The sequence below is a fragment of the Silurus aristotelis genome, assembly GCF_946808225.1.
Source record: "Silurus aristotelis genome assembly, chromosome: 14".
In the NCBI taxonomy this organism is placed as follows: domain Eukaryota; kingdom Metazoa; phylum Chordata; class Actinopteri; order Siluriformes; family Siluridae; genus Silurus; species Silurus aristotelis.
The window spans coordinates 20,041,892-20,069,021 of NC_139587.1; the positions used below are offsets into that span (position 1 = coordinate 20,041,892).

The 27,130-nt window shown below is 37.5% G+C and overlaps 1 protein-coding gene across 2 annotated transcripts; it reads right to left on the bottom strand.

Annotated features, from left to right (window-relative positions):
* Positions 1-355: 355 nt before the first annotated feature.
* arap3 (ArfGAP with RhoGAP domain, ankyrin repeat and PH domain 3) lies at positions 356-27,011 on the bottom strand. Of its 2 annotated transcripts, none has more exons than XM_083561541.1 (34): positions 26,830-27,011; positions 15,892-16,912; positions 15,749-15,792; positions 15,561-15,643; positions 15,406-15,473; positions 14,608-14,847; positions 14,282-14,351; positions 13,900-14,020; positions 13,496-13,680; positions 13,217-13,323; positions 12,821-13,020; positions 12,350-12,435; positions 11,908-12,090; positions 8,621-8,762; positions 8,296-8,400; positions 7,905-8,061; positions 7,299-7,401; positions 7,011-7,209; positions 6,853-6,916; positions 6,595-6,758; positions 6,001-6,213; positions 5,766-5,871; positions 5,501-5,648; positions 5,067-5,135; positions 4,900-4,974; positions 4,602-4,719; positions 4,236-4,364; positions 3,891-4,027; positions 3,696-3,778; positions 3,579-3,614; positions 3,395-3,458; positions 3,103-3,252; positions 2,962-3,000; positions 356-1,609 (listed from the first exon to the last, which is right to left on the bottom strand). In XM_083561541.1, the coding sequence occupies exons 2-34, from the start codon at positions 16,839-16,841 to the stop codon at positions 1,241-1,243; spliced, it is 5,007 nt and encodes a 1,668-aa protein (XP_083417667.1). In that variant the 5' UTR covers positions 16,842-16,912; positions 26,830-27,011; the 3' UTR covers positions 356-1,240. The 2 variants fall into 2 exon arrangements, with proteins under 2 accessions (XP_083417667.1, XP_083417668.1); XM_083561542.1 differs by having other exon boundaries at positions 26,706-27,011.
* Between the last annotated feature and the right edge of the window lie 119 nt (positions 27,012-27,130).

Genomic DNA, 27,130 nt, shown 5'->3' on the forward strand with positions numbered 1-27,130 from the left:
TAATTATCTTGCTGGTTTGCTTTTCTGAGTTTGTAACAAATCATATAACTGTTACAGTTATTGCTTGAAATGTACCCCATTCACATGCTTCAAGGTATCCAGTGTAAATCAAATATTTCCTCAATTTATCTATTGGGAATGCCAATCTTTGTTTTATGGAATATTGAGTCCATTTTTTAAAAAGCGTTTGAATATTTTAACATCCTCATTAGTGTCAGTAAAAGTTGCAGCGAAGTTAAAACATTTTGCAGTTAGTACTGAACCTTTACAGTGGTTGCTTGTAATGTGCACATTGTTCTGTTCCATAGTAAAGAATGGCAGTCCAAAAAAAGAGCTTGCATACAGGCATACAGACTGCTTTGAGAGCGTTCATTGTTAAAAGCGCTATACAAATAATAAAAAAGGTAATATTCCAATTATACAGTAGCATAAACAAATTTAATTAGGAGTCTACAGGTTACTGAGCAACATCGCTAAATCTGTAGAAAATACCTTTAACATTTCCTGATTGTCAAGTTGTTCTAGGCTTAGCCTACACTGCCCTCTATTGTCTCAGAGTAGAGTTGGACAGAATTCCTTCATTAGCTCTTCAAATAGTACTTATATCTTCAGTTAAGCTGAGAAATGCAGAAAGATGCATTAATAAATTAATAAATACAAACTTCTAAAAGAAAAGAGCTTGTACACATGAATTAATTTGCAATTTAAAAGAAAGCGACTGTAAGAAAACATTTAAAACAGTTTTTGCAATAAGATTCGGATCAACTGGAATTTATATATCCGAAGTCAGCTATATAAAAGCATTTTATGTACATCATGACTAAATATGGCAGTTTAATTATTAAAAAACAACACAGAAAGCGTGAAACTTCATAGCGTGATTATGAACAACTAAACTGAGATGTTCTATTTGGTCTTTAAAGATTGCTTAAAACAAGTCAAGTTTGTTAACACAAGCAGGTCATATACCAGCTGATATTCCATACCAGTTATATACAAAGCACTTGAAAGAATTACAGATATTAGAAGTCAATTGTCCAATATAATACCAGAATATTGAATGAATGTGAAATAATACAAGCATGTGACTAACAGCCATGCTCAAAATCCTTGTGAGAAAAAAACTTTAAAGACTTTAAAGTAGAACTGCACATCCAGACTACAGGATATAATACCGGTTTCTGGGCTTGGATGTGTAAGAAAGGTGCAGCTGGTCATCTTAAGTCAGGCTTTTAGAAAATCACTGTTCATCATCTTCTGGTTTCCTAAAAATTGTTGAGAGTTCATTTAACAGCAGCTCTTCTGAAGGACTACAGGATTTGCGCTCTAAAGAGACACGTGGTTCCTCGTGCCTCAGCGTGTCCAAAGATCCGTCTCCACCGCTAGAACGGGTTAGATTTGGGACAACTGTGCGATCCAGAGACCTGCTCTTCCCCTGGATAAGACTCTCGGCGCGCGGAGGCACCTCCAAACTCCTGGAATGGCCAGTGGATAGAAAGCTGTTCTCCAGGGACTTCAGCACCTGCAGGCCAAAGTCACCAACCTCCTCATAGAGTGGCTCTGGGCTTTCATCCTGTTCCTCCAATGAGTCATGTTGTACCTTCATTGGCTGAATAAAGAGGTGTTACAATTATAGTCAATTTTGGCTTGTATTTCCATAATAAATAAGTGATGACATAAAATGCAATAATTCCATGTTTTTTTTTAAATATATATAATTTTTTTTTTTTTTAAATGTGTGGGTTTAATATATAAAAAAAAAAAATTGACAGAGCTCAGGTGTTGAATTTATACCTATTTTAGTTTACACATTTTTCCATAACACATTATCCAAAACCTTACAAAAAAAGACATCAATATAGATAGCGTTTCTCAGTGTTTCAATGCCAGGAGCATCTTTTACAGCACTATATTTTATATTCTATATAGTCTATATTTAGCGTATGTATTAAAATAATTTCTGTAATATTTAGAGATTGATCATCATATACAGATTTAGGCTCAAAACCAATTTTTCAGTGACTTCAGTGATATTCATACAGAATATAGAAATCATCATCCAAATATGTCTGTTCTAAATAATGTAACAAAATCATGAACGGTCATCACCATAGGTCACATTATTTTTTACATATTATTCCAAAAGTAGTAGGTGGATTCAGACGTGCTCAACACCTAACACAGTATAATTTTAACAGGAAAGGTACCCGAGACTACACCCTAGATTAACAACAAGCCTAGGTATGTTCTTAAAAGGGAATGGCTATCTAAAAGATTATCTTCAATTATCAGATGCTATTTGTGCTTTGTGGTTATTGGTACATTCACTGGCATTCAAAGTGATTTCATAAGACTTCCTTCACTGATTTTAACCATTGTTTTAGTATCACAGTGACAACCTCAAGATAATTGCTGAACACACTGAGGACAAAAGAGAAAACCCAGCAAACAATTTGCTTGCAAATGCTTTAGGCTCAGGAATCAACAGGAGCTACCAAAGGCTTCACATTTCCCTGCCACCCATCCACCCCATTTCCAAAACACAAGAGTTTTGGACAGAGGCCCCAGCCTGCCCTCAAGGCTACGGTCACATAACAATGCATTGAAACTATTATTCCACCCTGCACATCCTGTTATCTTCACCGAGTCAGCTCGACATCCTGATCGTGTTGAATCAGGAAACCTCAGGTCCCAACAGGAATGGGAGGGTTGAGGAAATCTGAGAAAACTCCTCAATTAGGGAAACACTGTTTTGCAAACGCAAAAAAAAAAGCCCTTCTGTACCACAAGAATAGCATTTGATAGGGGCCACTTATGCTATAACAATTAGGTTTAAGAACACAATAAAGGCTAAGCCTTACAAAATTGTCAAACTGAGAAACTGCATGTGTGCCATAACTGAAGAAATGGTCAAATGAATTGCAAGAATGCAAAATAATTACAAATCAAAGGCATACTCACAAAATACATTGATAGTGTCCTCCTATCATGTAGCTTCCTCTGCAGACACATAACAAAACTACCGGTGAGCATTAAATCTTATAGACAAACCAAGGGCGGGTAAAAGCAGAAAGACTGCAATGCTAAGTAAATTTGCGTTACCAGGGTCTGATTGGCAGAAAGCATGGTGGAGTTGGTGTTGGTGTTGCTCTCTTCTCCACGGATTGGAACTAAGGGCATGGTGCCAAACTTTTGCTTGCAGATGTCAGAAGAGGAGTGGCGTCTCATCACCGGAGGCCGCAGGTCATCGTTCTGGAAACAGATCAAACTCTATGATTCAAGTGCTGATAGTTTTGAATGACAAATGAACAATTATAAAATGATATCCAGTGAACTCTATCTAGCAACTGATAACCATATACCTAAGAAACAATACCAATGTAAAGTGTGATACCTGTGCTTTCAGGAGACTGGTCATCCAGTCCCAAAGCTCTGTTTCACTGGAACAACAGAGATACCTGTCCACGTAAGGAAATGGACTACTATTAATACAAGCATAACCACATGACCCGTAATTTGTGCTGATGCAATTAAGTAAAAAATTCATTGGACCGATTCCATCTAAAGAAACTACTTACATCTGATGTTTGTCTATTATCACAGTGAAACCCCATCTGCAATTTAAGACAAGTCATATTTGTAAACAACAACATCACAAAACATTTGAAAGATGTAACAAGAAAAGATCATCTTACTTTGTTGGTGGTTTCAACTTCTTTTTTATTCCAATGTAAATCTTCATAGTTTTTAGTGGCCACTCCTTTTCAGGTTTGTTGGTCTAGAATTGTTAGAAAAAAATCAGGAAACATTTTTGATTCACTATTTCTCCATTAATTTTTTTAATCTATTCAATAGAATAAGAAAAAGCGGCAGATGACAAACAGGCATACTTTCTTATCCTTCATTAAGAGTAATTTGTGATCCTGGATTTGGAACAGATGCTCCTGGAACTTGGTCCCTTGCAGAAGTTTGGGTGGCTCCTCTCGGCACTTCAGGACTCCAAACTTTATAATTTCACTTTTGTACGCTTTGAACCAAACAGGCGGGGAAAAAAAAGAGAATTATGCACAGAATACAATTACTTACAGTAGATTTTAAATCTCTGTGCATTACTGTGGTTTATCCTGTTTAGGGATTCGTAATTTTCTTTTGAAAATATTTATTAAATGTTCTACAACTGCGTTATTGCAAGCAAGTTGCAAATAATTTGATCGTAAAGAACTATATGAACTCACCTGTAAAGATGTCAATCACCTCTCCTCTGGGCACCTTCTTTACCAACAAATATGCAGAGCTAGGATCAGCCATGGTACACCACTGAAGTGCTTGTTCCAGAACCTTTTCTTTTGGGTGTAGAGGCCGTTCTATAAAAATTAAATAAATAAATAAAAACACAAAAAAAAAACCCAACAAATTTCCCAAAAACAATTATTACAATGACTTAGAATAATAAGGATTGTCCCAAAACACTACACAATTTTGTGATAATCTATCATAATACATCATAACATCAATTAACAACTCAAATGATTCATTCGGTTTGGTTTAAGTTGAAAGTGCCCATTACATGAGCAGACAGGTATTATCCATATAATATTTACCAAGCTCCCCATCCTCAATGGTTTCAAAGGTCATCCACACATCCTTTTCACTTGCAGGGACATTCCTCATATACAGCACCTGGTTAGTCAGTTCTTCAGCACACATAGTGGGGGAAACCTATAGAGAAGCCAGATGAAAGAACAAACACACAGACTGAAGAAGTTGAAGAAGTTGTTTGGTGTGTACAGTGATCTTGTGCCGCCATGTGGTCATAGTTTGAAACTGCATCTTTTGCCTAAAAAACAACATTCAACAGGAAAACAATTCACTCTATTTTGTAGATTAGGCTATACCTACTTTTAGAGTGATGCAGCAGTCTGGTGTTTTTTCCTCCAGATAAACCTCAATAATCAAGTCTCCTGCTTGAGAGAGCTGGATGCAAATAAGACATGGCATATTAAGGCCAAGGATACTACTTTTTTTATGTTTATTTCTGGTGTTTAGTGATCAAAATATTATCAAACCTGTGTGTCCTTCCAGGTTGTGATGAGACTAATTTCCAGTTCAATCTGTGTTTTGTGTTCTTCATCAATCTTTAAAAAAAATGAAAATGTACATAAATAATCTTAAATTGCACAGCAAAGACATCACATGACTGTCATGCTAATACCAGGGGCAGTACAAAAAAAAGAAAATATCAAAGAACATGACAGGACACTTTAGGGCTGCTCATGTGCTTTCTAGTAAAAGGCACATTTGAGGCTAATCATTCAAATAAACAACATTAAAGAGAAACACTCTAGACGAGTTATATCCTGTGACATTTTTGTTGGTAGACAATTTTGTAAGATTATTCCAGTCTCCACTGCTTCCAGTACCAGCTACTTCAACAAGATGTAAACTGTTACATCAGGTCCTTCAGTGCTGCAAACTACTGGATCAAAGTTTTTCTACTTACATCAAAGACATAGAGATAGTTGTCAATGAGGTCCTCTACAATCTTTACTTCATGCTCTCCTTTACCATCTGTCTGAAAGAGGCTTGGGGCAAACAGCAAAGACAGGTTCTTTGTGCACATCTGGTTCAGGTTGGCACATTTCTGTACCCTGAATGAAGGGAACATAAAAAGAACAATGTATTTTATTAAGGGAATGAAATAGAGACATTCACAAACCATCAATACCATTAATGATATACTGAAACAGTGTAGTTTGATAGCCAACCTGTAGAGGTGACTGATGAGAGCAGCCAAAGTGGTGCGGTTGACTCGTGGCAAACCACGAATGAGCTCTTTATATCTATCCAATCTCTGCGTCTTATTAGATATTTCTGGAAATTAAGAGAAACCAGTAAGAAACTTGACATGCAGAGAAATATTATATCCCTAATAGTCAGATGTGTGCAGAGCCTGTAAGCATAATCGACAAAAAAACCCCATAACCATGATAAAGTACTGACTGGCAGCCTCCTTCCAGTACTGGTGCAGATCAGCCATGAATATGGGGTCATCGATCTCACGGAAAAACCTCTTCAGGACATCTGTGACATCCTCAATAAAATTATCTCCGATGCGGAGTTTCACATTGCGAGCATCCTTCCGGAACTCTTCCATCAGAAGCTTGATCCTGGACTTGGCACCATTTTTCCTGTATATCCCTTCATGGCCCAGACCTAGAAATATGAGTCAATTATCAGGGAGTCTTCAAATGCACACTGAGTTAGCTTGAAAGATATTAAAGTCAGTTAATTCCAAAAGCTTTCTAAGGAAAATCACAAGTAGTACATTCTTTCTACATGAAGTCTTAAAAGTCGGAACTTAAAAAGTATGCATTTTTCTTACAAACAAAGGGTTACAGCTACACCAGTAAAATATATTTCTGTTTAGTGTGTTGTTTTTCATATTCAAATATAAGTGTGTCGGTTCAGTAATTATGAAAACTTGATAACACGTTCAGTGTAAACAGATCAATAAGCTATAATTAAGCTTTGACATGTACCTTTAAGTATTTGCATTCAAAGAAAGAACAAATTAATATCTACAAGTGTCCTTACCATACTGTGTAATAAAAGCAATGCAGCTGTCCACAATAATGGGGATGTCATTCCTACTCAGCTGTTGGTCCTTCAGCGTGTTGGCTTTGCCTCCTGCTGCCTTCTGGATGTCGGTGTACCACAGAGAAAAGTCTGTACGCCCCATGCCCTTTAGGTGTAGGGTCCTGAATACACAAACACACCATTTCGATCAAGATGTTTTTACTTTGATCGTTTGCTTGTCTGGATTCGTCATAAATAACCAAAGTTAAAACTCACCTTCCTTTTTCCACTAAAACCAAAATGTCTTTCTTTTCATGGTTGTCAGTCTCTGATGCAATACCTGTAATATTTAAAACAACTACAAATTAGCCCCTTGTAGCTGCATAATACAAAGAACAGAACCAGCTAAAACAGAGTTGGCTTGAGAGACTCACTGAGCTCCTGCAGGCGTTTCAGGTTAATAATGTCCTCGGCAGCACCATCATTTCCAGGGCAAATGAAGAGGTTAGACTTTTGCAGAACAAAGAAGCCCTCTTTCCACTGTCGCGGGTCCAGCATGGCTTTATAGCGCAACATGCCTACACGCTGAAACTCCCTTGTCAGTAAACAGTGGCAGCTCAGAGGCGTGGTGGCCTGAATAGACAAGACCCCTTCAGAACCCCTCAGCTGACATGCTTAAGGTCATATGCAGTATGTACACATTTATTTTATTTCATGTTTACCTTTCCTATAGCTTTTGCCCAACTGTGTAGCGCTTCTGGAGTTTCTAAGCCAAACTGGACAAGCTTTTCAGATGTCAGGTAGAGTTCGAAAGTGTATCGAAACCTAAAACAAAGAGAGCTCCAGAAATGTTCATTGCGACAACTTACAACAGCAAACTAAAAAGTTACCTTTAATGCACTGTCAGGAAAAATGGCATACCTGCCAATGAATGAAAAGGAAGTGTACACACTGGTTAGTTCCCTTTAATATGTGTGTTTATTCCCCATTTATATAGTTTTGGCCTGAACCCTGCTGCTCCATGTGCAATTTTATATGAAAAAGGCCCATCCATTTATATACACATATGAACAAAATGTGTATATAATTAAACCTCTTGCATTAAACATTAAACATACATACATTGTCTGTGAATAGACTATCAGGGTTCAATTCAAAACCATATAAAAGCATATTTTAATGGGAACTGTGTGTAGACTTTTCTTATTCACTGGCAGGTATGTAAGCATTCCACTGTACAACTGTCACATATTGTGAACATGACAAATAAACTTAAAACTATTGAAACTATTTATTTATGGATTAAATGCTGTTTTGCGAATAAATACCTGTCAATGAAACCATTGTTGTTGGTGCATGAGTCAGGCCTGCTAACTCCTAAACAGATGATGTCTTTGATCTCTATCTTCATGCTGGGCTCATGGCACCTATCAGACTCATAAAATAGAAGAGACTTCTCCACCGAGCACCAATACTTTTGGAAATCTAAATGCAAACAAAAGAGAGGATAATTATAAGAATAACAACATTAAAATGGTTATGTTATCTGCATAGACAAATACATATAGGATAGCTCATTTCTTTGCATCAATGCATTAAAATCATATGCCTATCAGTGAAGTAAGCCCTGAAAAGCCCTTTTTTTCAGTCATGTTCTGAAAAAGCACATTCTGCTCCTCAGCTTCTGCCAGCTGCTTCGTTTTCGACATTGTCGCCTACCTTCCCTGGTTCTGCGGGATAAAGTGCCTTTGTTCATGGAGCCTGACTTGTAGAGGTAGCCAGAATACAAGACTGGCTGCATGATCTCATCATACACACTGGAATCTGCAATTAAAAAAATAAAGAATTAACTAAATGTAGTACAGATTATACCATTGAGGAATGTGTGTGCTGAAAAATTACATGCTGAGAATGATTAGTGAAATATAAAAAGTTACAGTGGTGGTGATATGCATAACATTTGCAGAGTTTGTGGTTAAGGGGGAGTAGAAGTAGATATGTGTCTGCTGCAGTGTGTGTTTCTGTGTAAGTAAATCCTGAGAACCTGAGGCCTGCGTGTAAGGGTAATGCAGAGACAGGTGCTTCTCGTGTCCATTCGAGTCGGAGAGTCGGGCCGCTTCTGCCTCTGCAAATAACTGAGTGACTGTCTTCAAGAGGTTCTGTTCAGTCACAGCTGTGCACAGTGCCTGCATGACCAAACACCAAAATGTATCAATAAAACACTTGTTCGCTCACAGGATATTCTAGTTCAGTGTCCAAATACTAGTTCCATTTATTAGTCAAATCATTTTCTAATTCTAGGCAAATCCTACTTCTTTTTTTTTTTTTTTCTTTTTCTATAGACAGCAATGTAATATTTCAAGTGGACATGTGAGTAATAGCTTAGCATAGTTAAAGTCAAAATATGACCACTGACATTATACTAGGAATGGTCAGGCTATTTTAAGCAAAACATCCTCATTGCTCCATTGTGAAATGAGGAAGAATACTAACAGGGTCAACACAATAGCTCAAAGCAGAAACAATATATTTACATTTTTAGCCTAATCAACCAAAATCTTTAACCTGTACAGCTGGCATGGCAGTAAATAAATATAAGAAATGAACAGTGTTATAGAGTGTAACTTTGTACCGTTACTTTCATTCACTGAAATATAATTGTAAGCTCTAAAGCTTTATAATTTATTCTTTCAGAAAATGTGAAAAATTATACTGTGGTTCAAAGAAAACAGTTAAATTTAAAAAGCGAGTTCACACTGAATCAGTAGCTTAAAGTGAAAGTAAACTACATTATTTGTTTAACCATATTTGTATTGCATTGGATGACTTGACTAAGTTGCAGGTAACTAGATTAGGTAATACCTTTTCTCTTCCATTGTTAAGGTTTAATGCATGTAAAAATGTGTTATGAAGTAGCATATTGCACATTATATTATAATATTGAGGGAGGGAATGCAAAATTGTTTGTGCTCTTGTGGTGAATTGTGAACCATACACATACATATATATATATATATATATATATATATATATATATATATATATATATATATATATATATATATGTATGTATGTGTGTATGTGTGTGTGTGTGTGTATCTATATATATATCTATATATATCTATATATATATATATCTATATATATCTATATATATATATATATATATATATATATATATATATATAGATATAGATATAGATATATAGACACACACACACACACACACACACACACACACACACATACATACATACATATATATACACACACATACATATATATATATATATATATATATATATATATATATATATATATATATATATATATATATATGTATATATATGTATGTGTGTGTATATATATGTATGTATGTATGTATGTGTGTGTGTGTGTGTGTGTGTGTGTGTGTGTGTGTGTGTGTGTGTGTGTGTGTCTATATATCTATATATATATATATATATATATATATATATATATATATATATATATATATATATATATATATATATATATATATATATACAGTGAGGAAAATAAGTATTTGAACACCCTGCTATTTTGCAAGTTCTCCCACTTAGAAATCATGGAGGGGTCTGAAATTGTCATCGTAGGTGCATGTCCACTGTGAAAGACATAATCTAAAAAAAAAAATCCAGAAATCAAAATGTATGATTTTTTAACTATTTATTTGTATGATACAGCTGCAAATAAGTATTTGAACACCTGAGAAAGTCAATGTTAATATTTGGTACAGCAGCCATTGTTTGCAATTACAGAGGTCAAACGTTTCCTGTAGTTTTTTACCAGGTTTGCACACACTGCAGGAGGGATTTTGGCCCACTCCTCCACACAGATCTTCTCTAGATCAGTCAGGTTTCTGGCCTGTCGCTAAGAAACAAGGAGTTTGAGCTCCCTCCAAAGATTCTCTATTTGGTTTAGGTCTGGAGACTGGGTAGGCCACGCCAGAACCTTGAGATGCTTCTTACAGAGCCACTCCTTGGTTATCCTGGCTGTGTGCTTCGGGTCATTGTCATGTTGGAAGACCCAGCCTCGACCCATCTTCAATGCTCTAACTGAGGGAAGGAGGTTGTTCCTCAAAATCTCGCAATACATGGCCCCGGTCATCCTCTCCTTAATACAGTGCAGTCGCCCTGTCCCATGTGCAGAAAAACACCCCCAAAGCATGATGCTACCACCCCCATGCTTCACAGTAGGGATGGTGTTCTTGGGATGGTACTCATCATTCTTCTTCCTCCAAACACGTTTAGTGAAATTATGACCCAAAAGTTATATTTTGGTCTTATTTGACCACATGACTTTCTCTCATGACTCCTCTGGATCATCCAAATGGTCATTGGCAAACTTAAGACGTGCCTGGACATGTGCTGGTTTAAGCAGGGGAACCTTCCGTGCCATGCATGATTTCAAACCATGACGTCTTAGTGTATTACCAACAGTAACCTTGGAAACGGTGGTCCCAGCTCTTTTTAGGTCATCGACCAGCTCCTCCCGTTTAGTTCTGGGCTGATTTCTCACCTTCCTTAGGATCATTGAGACCCCACGAGGTGAGATCTTGCATGGAGCCCCAGTCCGAGGGAGATTGACAGTCATGTTTAGCTTCTTCCATTTTCGAATGATTGCTCCAACAGTGGACCTTTTTTCACCAAGCTGCTTGGCAATTTCCCCGTAGCCCTTTCCAGCCTTGTGGAGGTGTACAATTCTGTCTTTAGTGTCTTTGGACAGCTCTTTGGTCTTGGCCATGTTAGTAGTTGGATTCTTACTGATTGTATGGGGTGGACAGGTGTCTTTATGCAGCTAACGACCTCAAACAGGTGCATCTAATTTAGGATAATAAATGTAGTGGAGGTGGACATTTTAAAGGCAGACTAACAGGTCTTTGAGGGTCAGAATTCTAGCTGATAGACAGGTGTTCAAATACTTTTTTGCAGCTGTATCATACAAATAAATAGTTTAAAAATCATATTTTGTGATTTCTGGTTTTTTTTTTTTAGATTATGTCTCTCACAGTGGACATGCACCTACGATGACAATTTCAGACCCCTCCATGATTTCTAAGTGGGAGAACTTGCAAAATAGCAGGGTGTTCAAATACTTATTTTCCTCACTGTATATATATATATATATATATAAAAATATACACACACACACACACACACACACACACACACACACACACACACACACACACACACACACACACACACACTTTTACTACTTGGTTAAAACAGACCTACTACTAAAAGACATTTAACCTGACCGTCATCTCAATTTTTTCTTTCATTTTTACTCATTGTCGTTGCTCACCTTAAGTAATTCTTCCTGCGTGCTAAAGCTGGGGTGAGGGTGGCGGAACCGCCCTTCTTTGTATTTCTGGGTTATGAACTCCCTCCGCTGTTCTGGAGAAGCATCACAGTCCATTTCATCAGCTGCTGGCAACCTGGCAGCCCAGAACTCATTGGCTCGGTCATTACCCAGCATTATGAAGAGCTAAAACATGCATTTGTGCAAACACAGATTCTCAAGTTTATATGTTAAGAATATATACTGCATGTGCCATAATCAATAACCTAATATAATCTCTAGTGGGATTACTCTTAAAGTGAGAAAAAAGCATAAATGTTTGTTGGTGTCATTTAGTAACAAATTTCACAAACATTTCAAAAATCTTTCTACAGAGGAATCATGTGAAGAACTTTAAAGGCAAAGGCCAGTGTCATGACCCGTGTCCTCTGCCTGCAACCCCCACCTGAACGATCTCATTGCTCCAAACACTGGTGTCCAGTTTCAGACTCTGCACTTTGGACACCATTGTGCCCAGTCCTCTGTGCTGGCCTGCAGGCAGACACAACAAAAGAGTCAATACACCACTCGCCACGCTCCATTCACTCTGTTTGCCTGCAGTGACTTCCCAATATGCTTCCTCCAAGCCAACGCTTATCTTTAGTGTTTGACACAAAGACACCCACTGGGATAAACAATCCAGAGCTCTCAAAATCGATGTCAATTTTCCAAGCCACTACACTGGCTAACCACTGTGTTACATGATGCTACATCATTAAGCCAAATATGAAAAATTATTTCACATTTGCACACCACTAACTGCATAGATAAAACAAAGATATATTTAGTAATTACTAAAACAATAAGGCACACTAAGTCAATCCATTAAGTTGACAAGACACCTGGAATTTGGAGGCATGCCGTCAGCTTCACATACCTGCGCAGTTCTTGCAAATGACCACACAGAGATTGATGGATGCCCAGTCAGGATTGATGGCTTTGCAGTCCGCACATACCCTGTTGGAGCGGTTAGACCAGATTTTCTCAGCAACCTCATAATCAGACAGTGTCTCTGCGATAGACTCCTGCAGAGTTTCCATCCACTCCCGTTTCTCCCGCTCCGACTCGGCCGTGAAGCTGCAGGGACAAGGAGGTCGACTACCATTATATATCCAGTTCAGTTTGATGTATTTATTGGATAAATGCTTCAGGGTAAAATACGCTTTATCTATAATTCCAGGATTGTCCTAGTTGTGGCGCAATAATCCACTATTAGATCAAAAGGAACAGCCCCCAAAATTTACTACTGAAAAGTGTTATGGTTAGCAGTTACCTGAAGACCTTGTAAGGAGTTATGAGGTCAAAGCTTTTGTTCTTTCCATCTCGGATTGTAGCGCCTCTGGCCTCAATTACAGTAATTCCAATGCCATTCTTAAAACACTGAAAAGGGTCAATCACAAAAAAAGGCTACTGAAGATTACATAAACCTTGGCAAAGAAAGCCTCTTTCAACAGCTTTCGAGCAACTGTTACAGGAAGGAAACAGAGTAGAACAAAATGTGCCTTGATTGGGCTCAGTGTTGTACTGAAATATGTGATGAACTGTAAATCACCTGCTCATTCTTATACAGCCAAATCTGCTCAGTTATAATTGCAGCATAGATCTTTGACTTTATCCCTTTAAGCTCTAACAGACCATTCTTCTGGCAGTGGCTCCCTGGGCCAAAACGTGGCCGACCAAACACCATCTGCTCCTTCACCCACTCCTGCAGCACACTGCACCACTTACTTCTCTGCACTGTGGAACGTACACAGACAGAGCTCAATCAAATGATTTTGTAAACACAGTAGAAAAAAAATGTTTTTTTATCAACAAGTGTGTTTGTGGGTCTTGCTTCACATAGGATTGCTGTGGTTGTTACAAAGATGTCCCAAACAGTGTGAGGGAGGGGCTTCTGCATTGTGTACACTGTGTATTAAAGGAAATGGATGATGTCCTGGAGGATGATGTGTTTACCTTCATTGTCTGCACGGAAAACAAATGTCCTGTGATTCGTCACAACTTCAAATTTGTTGTCTTTGGCTGCTCTGGCCATTTGTATAGCGCCAAGAGGAATCACACCTTTTGGGTATGTGTCCTGGGAAAGACATAAAGGAAAACCTTTTGTGCAAGGAATAACACGTCAAACAAAAAAGTTTTTCCACTGAATGATGAAATATTAGTACTTTATCATTTAGGAACACAGTCCAAACAGAAATGAAGCCTAATCTGTGAACAGATTTCCAAGAAATTTAACTCACCTCATTGCTGCACAACACTATCATTCCTCAATAAAAATATTCAGTTATATAAAACATTGTTCTTTGTGACAAAACTATGACTTTGGTATATAGCATACCTTTTCACTGCCATAATACATCAGATTCTTTCCATCAAACTTTACATAGCGCTTCTGGAACACGTAATTCCTAAAAACAAATTGACAAAGATATCATCTGCGTCCAGGCAAAAAAATACAAACATTAAGACCACAGAGTACATGCAAGTAGTTTGACAAATTCTCTAATAAGACATGCAAAGGAAAAGGAGGAAATAAAGGAATCTAGAAAGGTTAATAAGTTCTAGACAAACCGGCAGGAAAGGATGGACAGGAGACAAAGACAGCCCTCAAGAAGGGAGGAAATGCAGAAACAGGAGGAGAGCAGGAACCCAGACAGGGCATACCCTTGGGGGGAAAGTTTGTCCAACCAGCCATTGAGGATGGGTGCAGGCCTCTCAGATAGTGAGGTGAAACTAGCATATGGGGAGATAAATTGGTCCTCATCAAGTTCACTGGGGTAAAGGCTATATGGAGGCAAAGAAAAGGAGTGTGAGGCTGAAGATGACTCGCCAACTGTGCTATAGCCTGGGGAGTTACCAGGACTGCCACGAGACTGCTGTTTGAGACTGAACTGGTTCTGATTCCTGGGGAAGCAGCAACAATATGTGGTTATGTGCAAATAATCTTATTGTAATTACTTATTTTGCAGAATATAAAACAGTCTGGTACACAAATGCATATGTACATCATTTTAGAACTTTCCTATACTGATGCAGAGATGGAGAATCTACTTAGTATAAATCACTGAACAGTAAACACTAAACCTATAATTTATGCACTGTTTGTAGTTTGATTGGCTTCGATTGTCCTCTTCAATAACAAAATATGTCCAGATCCCTGAAATTTCATGTGACCTGTTCATACAATAATGTACTCTAACCTCATGAAACATGGTTTCATGATGTTGGATGTTGGTATTGGAGCATCTTTAATGAAGACAAGTAAAATAAGCATGGATTCAGACCAATAACAGTATCCCTACAAATAAATCATTATTCACATCAAGGATTATCTGTGAAGGTTTTAACATTCAATTGATGATTTTGTTATTCTGGCAGAATAAATAAAAGCATATAAACTGTCAGTCTTATCTGATATATACTTTCTTGCTCTGTCATGAAGCGTAAAATAAACTTATTTACCTGTGATCATCTTCTGGTTTATTATCTTTGATTCCAGTCTTATCACCACTTTTGGGAGGCCTTTCATCCTGATTAATTAGATCAATTGAGAAACAGTGAAATAAATAAATGCACAATTTTATTTCCTTTATAATCTACTTGTTCTCTAAACTCACCTCAGGATGCTGATTTTGCCACTTGCCATGGAAAACCGTTTCACAGTATGGACTGATCATTTCCTCCTGGTTCTCAGCAGAAGCTGTGTTAAACAAAACTGCTAGTTAATAAACAATATTCTACATGGGCCACGAGAGAACAATGCATTTATGATATTTAACTAGAGCAGGAAATGCAATGAACCTACCCAATGTACGTTTAGACAGTTCTGATGAGGTGTTATTTAAAGTGCTGTAGAAATACAAATATATGGGTTAACTCTTAAAACCTGTATCGGTTTGACTAAGAATACTGAAATAATGATCGTAGCAGTGATACTGATTAGCCTACCTATTACTGGCAGCAGATGTGTTTGGCTCTTGGCGTGGTGGTGGGATTGGAATAGAGCGGCTCCAGATTGTAGGTGAAATAGCAGGTAAAGTGCCACTGTATATTTCATTGGAGACCATCTCTAGGCTAGAGCATGGAGGGCTAGGAGGTGAACCAGGTACACTGGTGAAAGGAGAACACTGATAACTGGAAGGGGAGTCAGGAAAAGGGGGCAGTGGAGGAGTGCTCTGCTGGGCCTGGCTTGACATGCCCCTGACAATGGATGGGGGAGCCCCACGTTTGACCCTTGGGGGTACTGGAGGTAGTGGTCCACTAATGTCTGGGGATGAAATACTTTTTTCTAAGATCTCTTCACTTAAGCTTTGTTTCAGGCCTATTGAGGTTAAGCTAGGTACTTCTGCAGAAGAACCTTCCAGAATAGCAAAACAAGCAGAATCCTGGGAAGATCTTCCGTAGAGCTGCACTTCCTGATGCAAAGGTTTAGAAGACTGCTTCACCTTATTTTTGTTAAAAACAGTTCTAGGTTTCGGGACAGGCTTCACAACGGTAGCACTACACGCTGAGTGGGAACGTTTCACAAACGCAGATGAATTTGGTGCTGAATTGTTGCGCAGAGATTCAAAAGATGTGTCTGCTTTTCCTTGAGGTGAAAGATTTCCATCAGGAGTTACTTCATTGATGGCTGACTCCGAGTTACAGCGATCCAGCGCAGTGTCCGTCCTATGATACTTACAGATCAGCTGAATGTGCTCGACCAGTTTGAGAATCCGCTTCCTGTGGCCAGTGGCGATCACTCCAAGTCTGTTAAGAGCAGTATTGTCTACATGACAAAAGTCTCGGGCCAGAAGAAACCCTGCTTGTCTAAAGTGGTTCAGATATCTTTCAAGGTGAATGGAAGCCAACAGGTCTTGTGCATCTGAGGCTGAATCTATTGTTGCCATAGTGTACATGGGCTATGGGATTAGCCTGCATGCAATGCAGAAACACTGGCCAAGAGGAGATGAGGATGCCAGTTCCTCATCTAAGAATAAAAGCAAAAACAGTCCATTAGTGTTTGTGTGCATTTACTATTCACTAACATACTCAATTTGTAGTAATGTGAGAACTGATACACACGAAAGATTTTTTTGTGTGCAGCATATATTTTAAACTGGAGCTGCAGCTATCGATTATTTTAGTAATCGAGTATTCTACTGATTAATCCATCGGATAAGAAGTACTTTTTCTTTATTAAAGAGCACTACTGAATATACAAGCGGAAATAAGGGTCTCTTACAAGGTTATTTGTTTCCTTTTTAAATGCAAATACAAATGTAAAAAAAGAAAAATCTAATAAAAATATAAAAATCTATTTCAAACTACTTTAAAATAGGTAAACGCACTGTATGGTGATTTCTTGATGTTTTATTCAGAAAATATCCCAAACTTTGGAAACTTTCTGTCATTTTCTGTGCCCTGTATCTTCTCCTGGCCCCTCGCTGTTTTCTCCCTGTTCCTCAATTTTTTTCATTCTGCAGCGAGTTTGGCAGGTGGTGCATCAGTATTAATGGTCCATGGGAAAACACAACACTCCATGTGTAGTTAAATGGAATAAACGAAGCATCGTGGCAAATAATTTTGTATTCGAATTACTAAAGTTACTCGAACATTAATTAATGACCAGTGGTGCCCAATGATTCTACAGCAAAGAAATTGCAATATGGTTCACATGGCACTGAGACATTTCTTCATACTGACAGCATGCATCACTATGGCATTTATATGAGGTCCATCTTGAAGACCTCTTAAAACTGCGATAGAAGAATAAAGACTGATGTCATGCCTCAAACAAAGGAGCATCTTGTAAATGGCTAGTCTGAGCGGAGCATGTAAAAATAACTCGATAAATTACTGAATTACTGTTAAACCACAAATGGCATTTGCTGTTTTCTCCTGTTTTCAGGGAAGTTCTTTTGTGCTGTTAAGGCATTTAAAAAATAAATATATATTAATTAAAAATATTTTTGTAAACTGATTACTGATTGTGACAAAGCTCTTCAACCTTTTTTCTCTTTCTGACCATTTTCATTAAACTAGTTAACTTTGATAAATTTTACTTTACATTAATGAATTCTAAATTCCTCTACGTTCTTTGAAAAGCCCATCCCAAGAGTCGAAGTCAAGGGCATGTGAAAATAAGTGGAACAGGTGGGGTTTCCAAACAGTACCTGTTATGATCGGGGAGGTCTAAACACTCTCTAATATCATTCCAGATGAACATGTAAGTAAGTGAACCACCATTTTTAGTGCTGCTTTTTTGGCACATTTTGAGTGATTAGAGAGTAACTAGCACACTCATATAACTTGCATTAAGTTGCTTTTATGCTTAATCTTATCATCCCTACACTAGCTACCTGTTAAGTTTCGAATCGACTACAAACTACTGCTTCTTACTTACAAAACACTAAACGGTTTAGCTCCCAATTATCTTTCCAGCCTTCTAACATGCTACAATCCGTCACGCGCCCTGAGATCTCAAAACTCCGGACTTCTAGTAGTTCCTAGAATAGCAAAGTCCACTAAGGGTGGTAAAGCATTCTCACATTTAGCTCCTAAACTTTGGAATAGTCTTCCTGACAGTGTTCGGGGCTCAGACACACTCTCCCAGTTTGAGTGCAGATTAAAAATATATATTTTTAGCGAGTCCTACACGTAACACACATCACATCATAATCTTGTGCTCCAGTACATTTGATCAAATGCACATAATCAACTTGTGCTGTTAATATCATGAACAGCAGCTACGCTAATTTCTCTCCACTGCTTCTCTTTCTCTCCCCATCCCGAGGCATCCTGAGGTTGCTCCAGCCTCAGTCATGTCCCACCTTTGAAGATTGTGGACCTTTAAAGAAGTAGATGCCAAACCAGCAAACATCCCGAACCATCTAGAGATGTAACAGTGCCAATTGGATCCCACTTCATTTGGAGTTTGGACACTGGACCTCTTTGAGTGTTTAAAGGCTCTGGCATGGGGAAGCTGATGTTGAATCTGTGATGATCACAAATGTTGAGCTATTTAATGAGTTGCTCAGTAGCTCCTAGTTTTACAACCACAAATCACTGTAGAAGACTGTAGAAAGAAAAATACTCTTAATTACATTCCGGTGTTCATGTTAGTTCTCACTGTCCAGTGTTCTGTATTGTTAAAACATTTATAATCACACTCTTGATATTAACCAAATGAGGATGGGTTCCCCTTTTGAGTCTGGTTCCTCTCAAGGTTTCTTCCTCATAACATCTAAGGGAGATTCTTCTTGCCACAGTCGCCATGGCTGCTCATCAGGGATAAATGCACACATTCACCTTAACTGTTAAATTCTGTAAAGATGCTTTGAGACAATGTTTGTTGTGAAAACCGCTATAGAAATAAACTTAACTTGACTAGATGTGTAAAGCTTAAAAGGTCGTGGTAAAAAAAATATAATTCTGCTAAATTTGACTAGTTGGCTTTGCAGTGTAACAACCAGTATGGGTGACTACATTTTGATTTTGGCCAAGCCTAACCACCAAACACCGGGGCATTTCAGAAAACCATTATCTTTGCCAAGGCTATTCAGGAAGAGGGTTTGCAATAGGTGGGAAAAGGCTATGTGATGAAGAGGGCAGGACTCCAAAAGGCCCCTTTTGCAAACACTTCCTACAAACAATTTGAATGAGCTTGGTTATATGGAAACATACTATCCTAATTTTTCTATTCCAAAGGTTGTTGTTGCTTGAGAACACCACCCTAAGGAGAATCCCAAGGTTGGATAGGTGGCAAAATGCCAACAATGAGCAGGGAAAAAACAGCATGTGTAATCCATCTAAGCCTCGAGGGGGTGACTGCAACAGGGGTTGAGTTCTGACTAGAGCGAGGGGGGGAACCTTGACCCCCATCAGATGTGTCATACTACAAACAAAGGATGTGCATAACTCTTGAATGAATCTCAAATGAGAAGCCTACATAAAAGGAAAAAAAGAATAGTTTCCCCATTACACTTCTCTCAATACAAAAGGTAAGTTGCGAAAACACATTTTATTTGATAGATTTTTTTTCTACTGGACAACACTGGGTGAATGAGAAAGCAGACTGTAGGAGGTGGTTGAAAAGGACCATGAGTCATATCCTAGGTTTCCTTTGTCTGCACTCTGGATGCTAACCTTTGGCTCTAGAATACTGATACACCGGATCCTGTGCAGAGCAAGCAGGCCGGAAGCTCATGAAGCAGGCAGATAAAGCCTGACCTGGGAAAAGCCACTGGCAGGGAGTTGTCTAATTTCTGTCTTACTAGCAATGCACAAGTTTCCCTTCTGCAAGCCTGTCATCACAGGCACATATCAGTCATACATGTGGTGTCTATTGCATGTAAAGTGCACTATAAAGTGAAAATCAATAGCTCTCAGGCAACTACTACTGAAAGGAATTTATCAAGATCAAAAGTGGTTAGGTGCAAAGAGGCTTAGTTCCTGAGCAGAACTGATGACTTCCATCCACTAGAGCATGAACCAGTCATAGAGTTTACTGTTTTGTTTATTCACCAATCCTTTACCACATCAAACAGATCATCACTGCCTATTACTGTTCGTGCTAGGCCACATGTGTTTATTCAATAACAGAAATATCTTTTTCTAATATCAGTTTTACATGCTGGACGAGCACTTTGATCATACAAACTTCTTCCTCTTCTTCTTTGGCTTCTCACATTAGGGGTCGCCACAGCAGATCATCACATTAGAGAGTGTGTTTGAGATGCACACCACCAGTGTTTTTGTAATAAGGAAGTGCCTCACATTGCTAAAAAACCAAAAACCACAACTTCTGCATAGAGCACACGTTACTGTGCTCAGCCCTTGACACTTGTTATATGCTCAGCTGTTCCCGATTAACAGATATTCCACAAGTAATAAAAGGTTTAATATACTGCTGTAATATAATGATATAATATAATGATTGCTGTCAACAGTTGCCATATGCAGTCGATATATTTAGTTTATGCAAACAAACATCCTTGATGATACCATGAGGAAGTTTTGCATTTTAATAGCCATAAAAAAAGATTTCGATCTTATCTTAATAAAGGTTTGAAATAAATGCAACAGTCTTTTTTTTAGCTGGTGCACCAACCCAGTCTTAAGCAAAATCAACGAGAATCAATGAGCAAACAAGCATTTGACCTTATATGAGTCATAAATCCTTTCCTTATGTATATTATTTAATATCATTAACAGTACTATCTGAAAGACATACACAGCATTAATGCAGGGAATTTTTTAATTTACTCATCAAAGTAAAAATGGCTGTAGACATATAATTTATATGGACTCGGATTTAAAAACAAAACATCCAAACGGTATTTACCTTATTTCTGGCATCCTACCACACCATCTTCACAAAACCCACAAAGACCTTTCCGTGTAATGATTTCCGTAAACAACAACTACTATTTGATATTTTTATTTACTAGGGATAAACACTCAAATTGGATCCTGATGAAACACTCTCATCGTGGCCCACCCATATTTATCTTAATAGGCAATCTGGCTTTTCTCAGCATTGCGGAAAACACAGGATACAGCTGTCCCTCAAAGAGTTCAAGCCCGTCCTCTCCCGTTACAGGAAAAAAAAAAAAAGAAAAAAAAGAGATAACACCCTGATGGGCTGCTAGACTGGGAATCAACACAACCTAACATTAAAGAGAGGGCACGACACCTTAAAATGTGTTACTGCATACAAATAGGAGATCAGACCATTTTGAAAAACAAAAATAATGATAGCCTTAAAAAATAAATAAATAAATATTTGATTCATTGTTGCCAGGATATTAAAAGGTTTTTAAATAGGTGTTTGAATGTAATCAGGTCTAGTACAGAACTAGATCCTATATAAGCATGAACTAAACTAGTGAAAGAATCTATTGTAGGGAAGATTTTTTTTACCATGTTGTGCAATGTCAGAAAAATTCTTTGTGACAAAAGAAATGTTGAAAGGCCAACTTTTAAACCAACCAACTTTTTTTTTCCGTAATAAAGCCAATATATCAAACGTGATAAAAGCCACTTATTAAGACCGCACACTCTCGGTTTTGAGCAATAATGAAAGACCTGGAAATGTTTCCACGCAAAGATTATTTCCTTTTTCTTTGCCATTTTCACGTGTCTGGTTATAAATAGCATCTTATTATAGCATAGCACATTAACAGGAAAAACACTTGTGCATAAGTAATGACACTTTTCCTTAACTATTGTAAATGGAAAAATTACGAACTAATTTTTATTCTGAATTCTAAATCGGAAATCTTTCAAAACAGTTGACACACTGAAAGGAGCGCTGGTTTTAACCTGGTCTCTTACTTTCTCACCGACTATAAAAAAAGATACACATTGTGTGATGATTTGGCTTATCACAAAACTCCATAGAATTTACTCTACACCAAGGTGTATCGCCTACCACCTTAGACCTTGGCCTACACTTTGGGTTGTTTTTCTTTACTTTAATTATTAAATAATGAACAGATTACATGAACAAATTACAGCAAAGTAAAGGAAAACAACCCTAAGAGTCTTAGAAAGGTGTTGGGCCACTATGAGCCACTGGATTTCAAAGACTAATTATTAATTAATGAACAGATTACATTAACAAATTTCAGCGCTCTTTGAAATAATTAGTACTCCAATACTCAGTATTCCAGATCAGTATTTCTGTGTGATTTAAAAAGAGGATTCATTGGAGCAAACAAATGGACATTTTGTTTAAAATAAAGCAAGTCAATCTTTAACTATGGCACATCAAGGGATTACTAAGTGTTGTTAATATGTTACAGGGCATAACAGTGCAACACATGTCCTACAGAAACACTAATACATATACAGTATGAAATATTTATTCGTTCATTCAGTTTAGTTTCAGCTTCATCTTAGTTGGGACCTTGGTGGTACAGATTTGGTGGTACAGATTTAATCATTAATAACTAAGTAATGCTTAACATTACAACGTTGGCCTTAATAGATAACAGCATGTCTAAACAGTTTATTATGTATTTATAAATATTCATAAAATAATCAATGTTAACGATGTTATTTCCATAACTGCAGATATATTTATGTACCACAGCAGTATCGATAGACTTTAAGCATGTCATCTCCAAGTAACCAGATCATTTGGCTTTATCCACGTGTTGTACATGTCCTAAAGAAACACAGCATTGTAAAAATAATCTGAGTGATGCTAGTTGACTTCGCTGCACACTTGGTAAAGATTCTCTTTCTCCATATTAACAATGAGTCAAGCCCATGTGCATCACACAGCATTCCCTATATAACCTGAAGCTGCTGCCTTGTCAGTTCTAAAGCAACCAAAAGAAGAAAAACATCCATAAACATCTTCCTCTTGCACATCCTATTCAAACATCTCAGAGCTTCCAGTGGGAACAATTAGTGGAAGCTGTAGAGTCCAAAGCTGCCATATGAAACAGGGGACTGAAGGAGGCATTTGGGATGCTGGGGGTGTGTATAAATAACAGTGAAGCACTATTGTGTGACACAATATGTCATTGTTCGGATCCGGCCAAAACAGCGTTGCTGAGATGACAGAACACACTAGTGTGTGGTTATATGCTAGCCTGTTGCTCAGCCATGTCACTCTGAGCGTTACACTGTAATAAATAAACTCTGCTTTCAATCTTGGCTGTGAGCATTCAGCTAAATAGAGTTGTGTGTAAAAAGTTTCACAAAAACCCAATGTCTGATGTTCACACAAGGTCATACACCAAGATTTTCCATACAGACTCAAACTATCAAATACTTTTACTGTCGAAGGCTTACAGCGAGTGTGTCTTATATTTTTTACAAATTATAATAATAATAAACAAATATTATATATATCAATAATAAAAGGACAGTAATACAAATGCTTTTAGAATACCTCTATACCTCAGTATGTTTTTAAGAATCATGAAAGCTCACTACTTTTCAAAATCATGAACAAATTGTTGACACTTTAGATTGGAAAAAGTTGAATCAATTCCAAAGAAAGATACAGAATACATGAATCAGCCTGCTAACTGATATCAGATAACATGCTTGTATGCATTTGAAATGACAATAAAAGCTTCTTGATTTGGCTACTGAAAATAAGTGCAAGCTTTTTATATATTTATTCTATATTATAAAGATTTATAATGCATACTTTTTACTTCCCTGAAGGAATAAAGTGATTATCTATCTATCTATCTATCTATCTATCTATCTATCTATCTATCTATCTATCTATCTATCTATCTATCTATCTATCTATCCATCTATCCATCTATCCATCTATCTAATTATTAAGTTTAATTATTCCATCATCACACTCTGACAAAAGGATGTCACAATCAAAACATAATCGTAAGCCAACGGTTAAATCTCATATGGTTATGTAATGTTGTTTAAACAGTACAGTGTTGACAGGAAGTGAAAGAAAACAGATACTAAAAATAGTGGCTTGGGAAGATTTTCAGCACATTTTAAACCACGAGTGTCCCGCCACAAGGGTGTAATGGTTATTGTGGGTTAAAGATGTCATTAAATGTCTTCAACTAGAAAATCTTTTAAAATGCCCTTCTCTAATTTATCAGACCCAACACAGGTTTGACTACATAACTATTTAATTATCCAACAAACTGTCATTTGACTTTGGGACAACTAAATAGAAGTCTTCCTATTTATCAATTAACACAAAGCTAGCAGACACCTTTTACACAAATTGGATGCTAGCGTACTGACCACCATTTTATAGACTATGCAAGATTTCAGTAGATCACATTCCACTGACATTAAAGTTAAATGCGTTCAGGTGGTGGTTTCTTTCCCCAACTAGTCCCAGTCTCAAAACTTCTATCCTGTAGCTTAGAATACAGAAAAATGTCAAAAAGTACAGCATAATCAGCATATGGTTAATGTGTCGCATAGTATCGTGCAAGTCTGCATGTTAAACAACATGAAAATATTGTTTCGATTACAGTTGCCACTTTATCTTGTGTCTGAGGTCAGAATACACTCTGAAAGTCTAATGCAGTGCACCACAAATACACACTTTTACACATTCATTCATACCTAGGGACAATATAACTTAGACAATCCGCCTACTGGCATATTTTTGGAGGTGGGAGAAAACCTGGGGGAAATCAACATGAACACAAGGAAATAATGCAAAACTCCACACAACCAGAGCTTTAGGATTAAACAGGAATACTGTTGATGTAAGGTGACCATGCCATCAACAAACACTCGTATCATTTTATCACAATACAATTGTAAATATGTTGCAATGTAGGTGCTCTCTGGGGTGCATAGCCTGGAGCTACAGCCTTAATAGCTGGTGTTTTAATACGTCCCTGCTTATGTTTACCTGTAAAATATATGATTAACTTTAGCAGTTAAATTTGATTTACAAACATTAACACGCTCTTTATCGCGTTTGACATTTATTGGCATTTTGCATCCAATTTTATAAGGGTACGGGTTTACAGATGTTTTTAAACGTTTTTTTTATGCATTAAAAATACTAAACACTGCACTATTCTGCGAATTGATTTTGTAATGGGTTATAAGTACACATTTAGAAATTGACATCGAGTTGTTTGTTTAAATTGTCTATATTTGCATAATACAAAGAACCTCAGACTGCTTTATGTTCTCAGCTATTATTTCATCAGACCACTAACCAGTACAAATGACTTGCAACATAGTTCTAAAAAAAACAGGTTCTCAAACAGGAATTTATTGAAACCACTTGACACCCCAGATGAAGTCTTTGCACATAACTTGTAAAAGCACACAGTTTACGAGTGTAGCTACACATCATGACATTCTACCGAACCCTCCGCTGTAAAACCTCATGCATAAAATGTAAAAAAAAAAATGAAAATACAAAATTAAATGCATTCTTGACAGCATCCATTTAACTGCCCTGAAGTCCTATAGACTGACCAGTATTTCAAAGAATTATAAAACATAAGGAAATGCTTAGATTGTGTACATGTAATGGCAAACTGTCGTTGTTTCCAGGAACGCACCCAGACACACAAACACTTGTTGTGACATGTCGCAAACAAGGCATTCAGCAAAAGTCAAGATAAAACCAATGATTAGATTCTATGGACTACATTTTTTATTGTGTTTTTTTCTCCTTCCAATGAGATCAACAGGTCGTTCATTCCACGCAGACCCTTATCACGAGGAGAAACATTGCAGTGATCCATTGTGAGAGTCGTATCTCAGCATGATCTGAAAACATTCCTCAGCCCCTCAGTTCCCACTCAGCTCTGGGAGAATTACATGCCAAACTGTATACCAAGAGACAGCTCAATCAACAGTATTTACTCTGCATTTGTAATGAGCTCCATGCTTGGTTTTTCTATTTGTAGTGCAGCCAAACAGTAACATGCATCTCGAAATGCACTTGTTTACAAATCATAATCAACGAGATGATGTTTATCATGAACACTGGCATAAAAAACAATGCTCTTAAAAGTAAGGGTGCATTTGCAATACTTTTTTAAAAAAGGGAAGAAGACCAAAAGTTGATCTGTATGTTCTCTGTAAATAGATTTTGACCTGCTGTCCACGTGAAGTCCATTTGTGTGGCATTTTATTTCCTTTGTATTTCAGTGGATTTCACGCAGGAACTTAGAAACTCTGAACAGAAACCATTTCATCCATGTTAACAGGTGTCTAAAAGATTTTTAAACATTTATATAACTAGTATTCGAGAGGGGAAAACATAACAGATACACTCCAATATTGATGTTACTTACCGTGAAAAAAAATCTCAGATTCTCAGAATGAAGAAAGCAGGACAGAAACAGTCCTCCCCCCTGTTATGTCCTTTTCGACTGGTTGTCTTTTTAAATACGACTTTCATTTATTTTTCTTTCTTACCTTATTTTCTTTGGCCGGGTTACATTTTCCAAGCTTGGGCTTGTGTAGACCGTGTCGAAATCCAGCCAGCAAAGTCGCTTTGCAGAAAGAAATATCGCGTAAAGTCGCCTGCTGTTTTCTTAAACTCTGTCACTGAGTGCTGGGGACAAGCCGCTGAAAGCTCGCGCGCCCGAGTCAGAAGTGCGCATGCGCCACCTCGGAAATCGCTACAACTAGCACAATGAATGGGTCTGGGATTCAGCTGCCCTGAATGATCCCACATGTTCAATGCCTATTTTATTTTATTTTTTTTACGCTGATG

What these genes read in the sequence shown, in the direction of transcription:
- arap3 (XM_083561541.1), bottom strand. Translation starts at nt 16,841, where the DNA reads ATGTACACTATGGCAACAATAGATTCAGCCTCAGATGCACAAGACCTG. An exon ending in ACATCTGCTGCCAGTAATAG is followed by an intron (nt 15,793 to 15,891) that starts GTAGGCTAATCA and finishes GTATTTCTACAG; the next exon opens with CACTTTAAATAACACCTCAT. An exon ending in ACTGCTGCATCACTCTAAAA is followed by an intron (nt 4,720 to 4,899) that starts GTAGGTATAGCC and finishes GCTTCTCTATAG; the next exon opens with GTTTCCCCCACTATGTGTGC.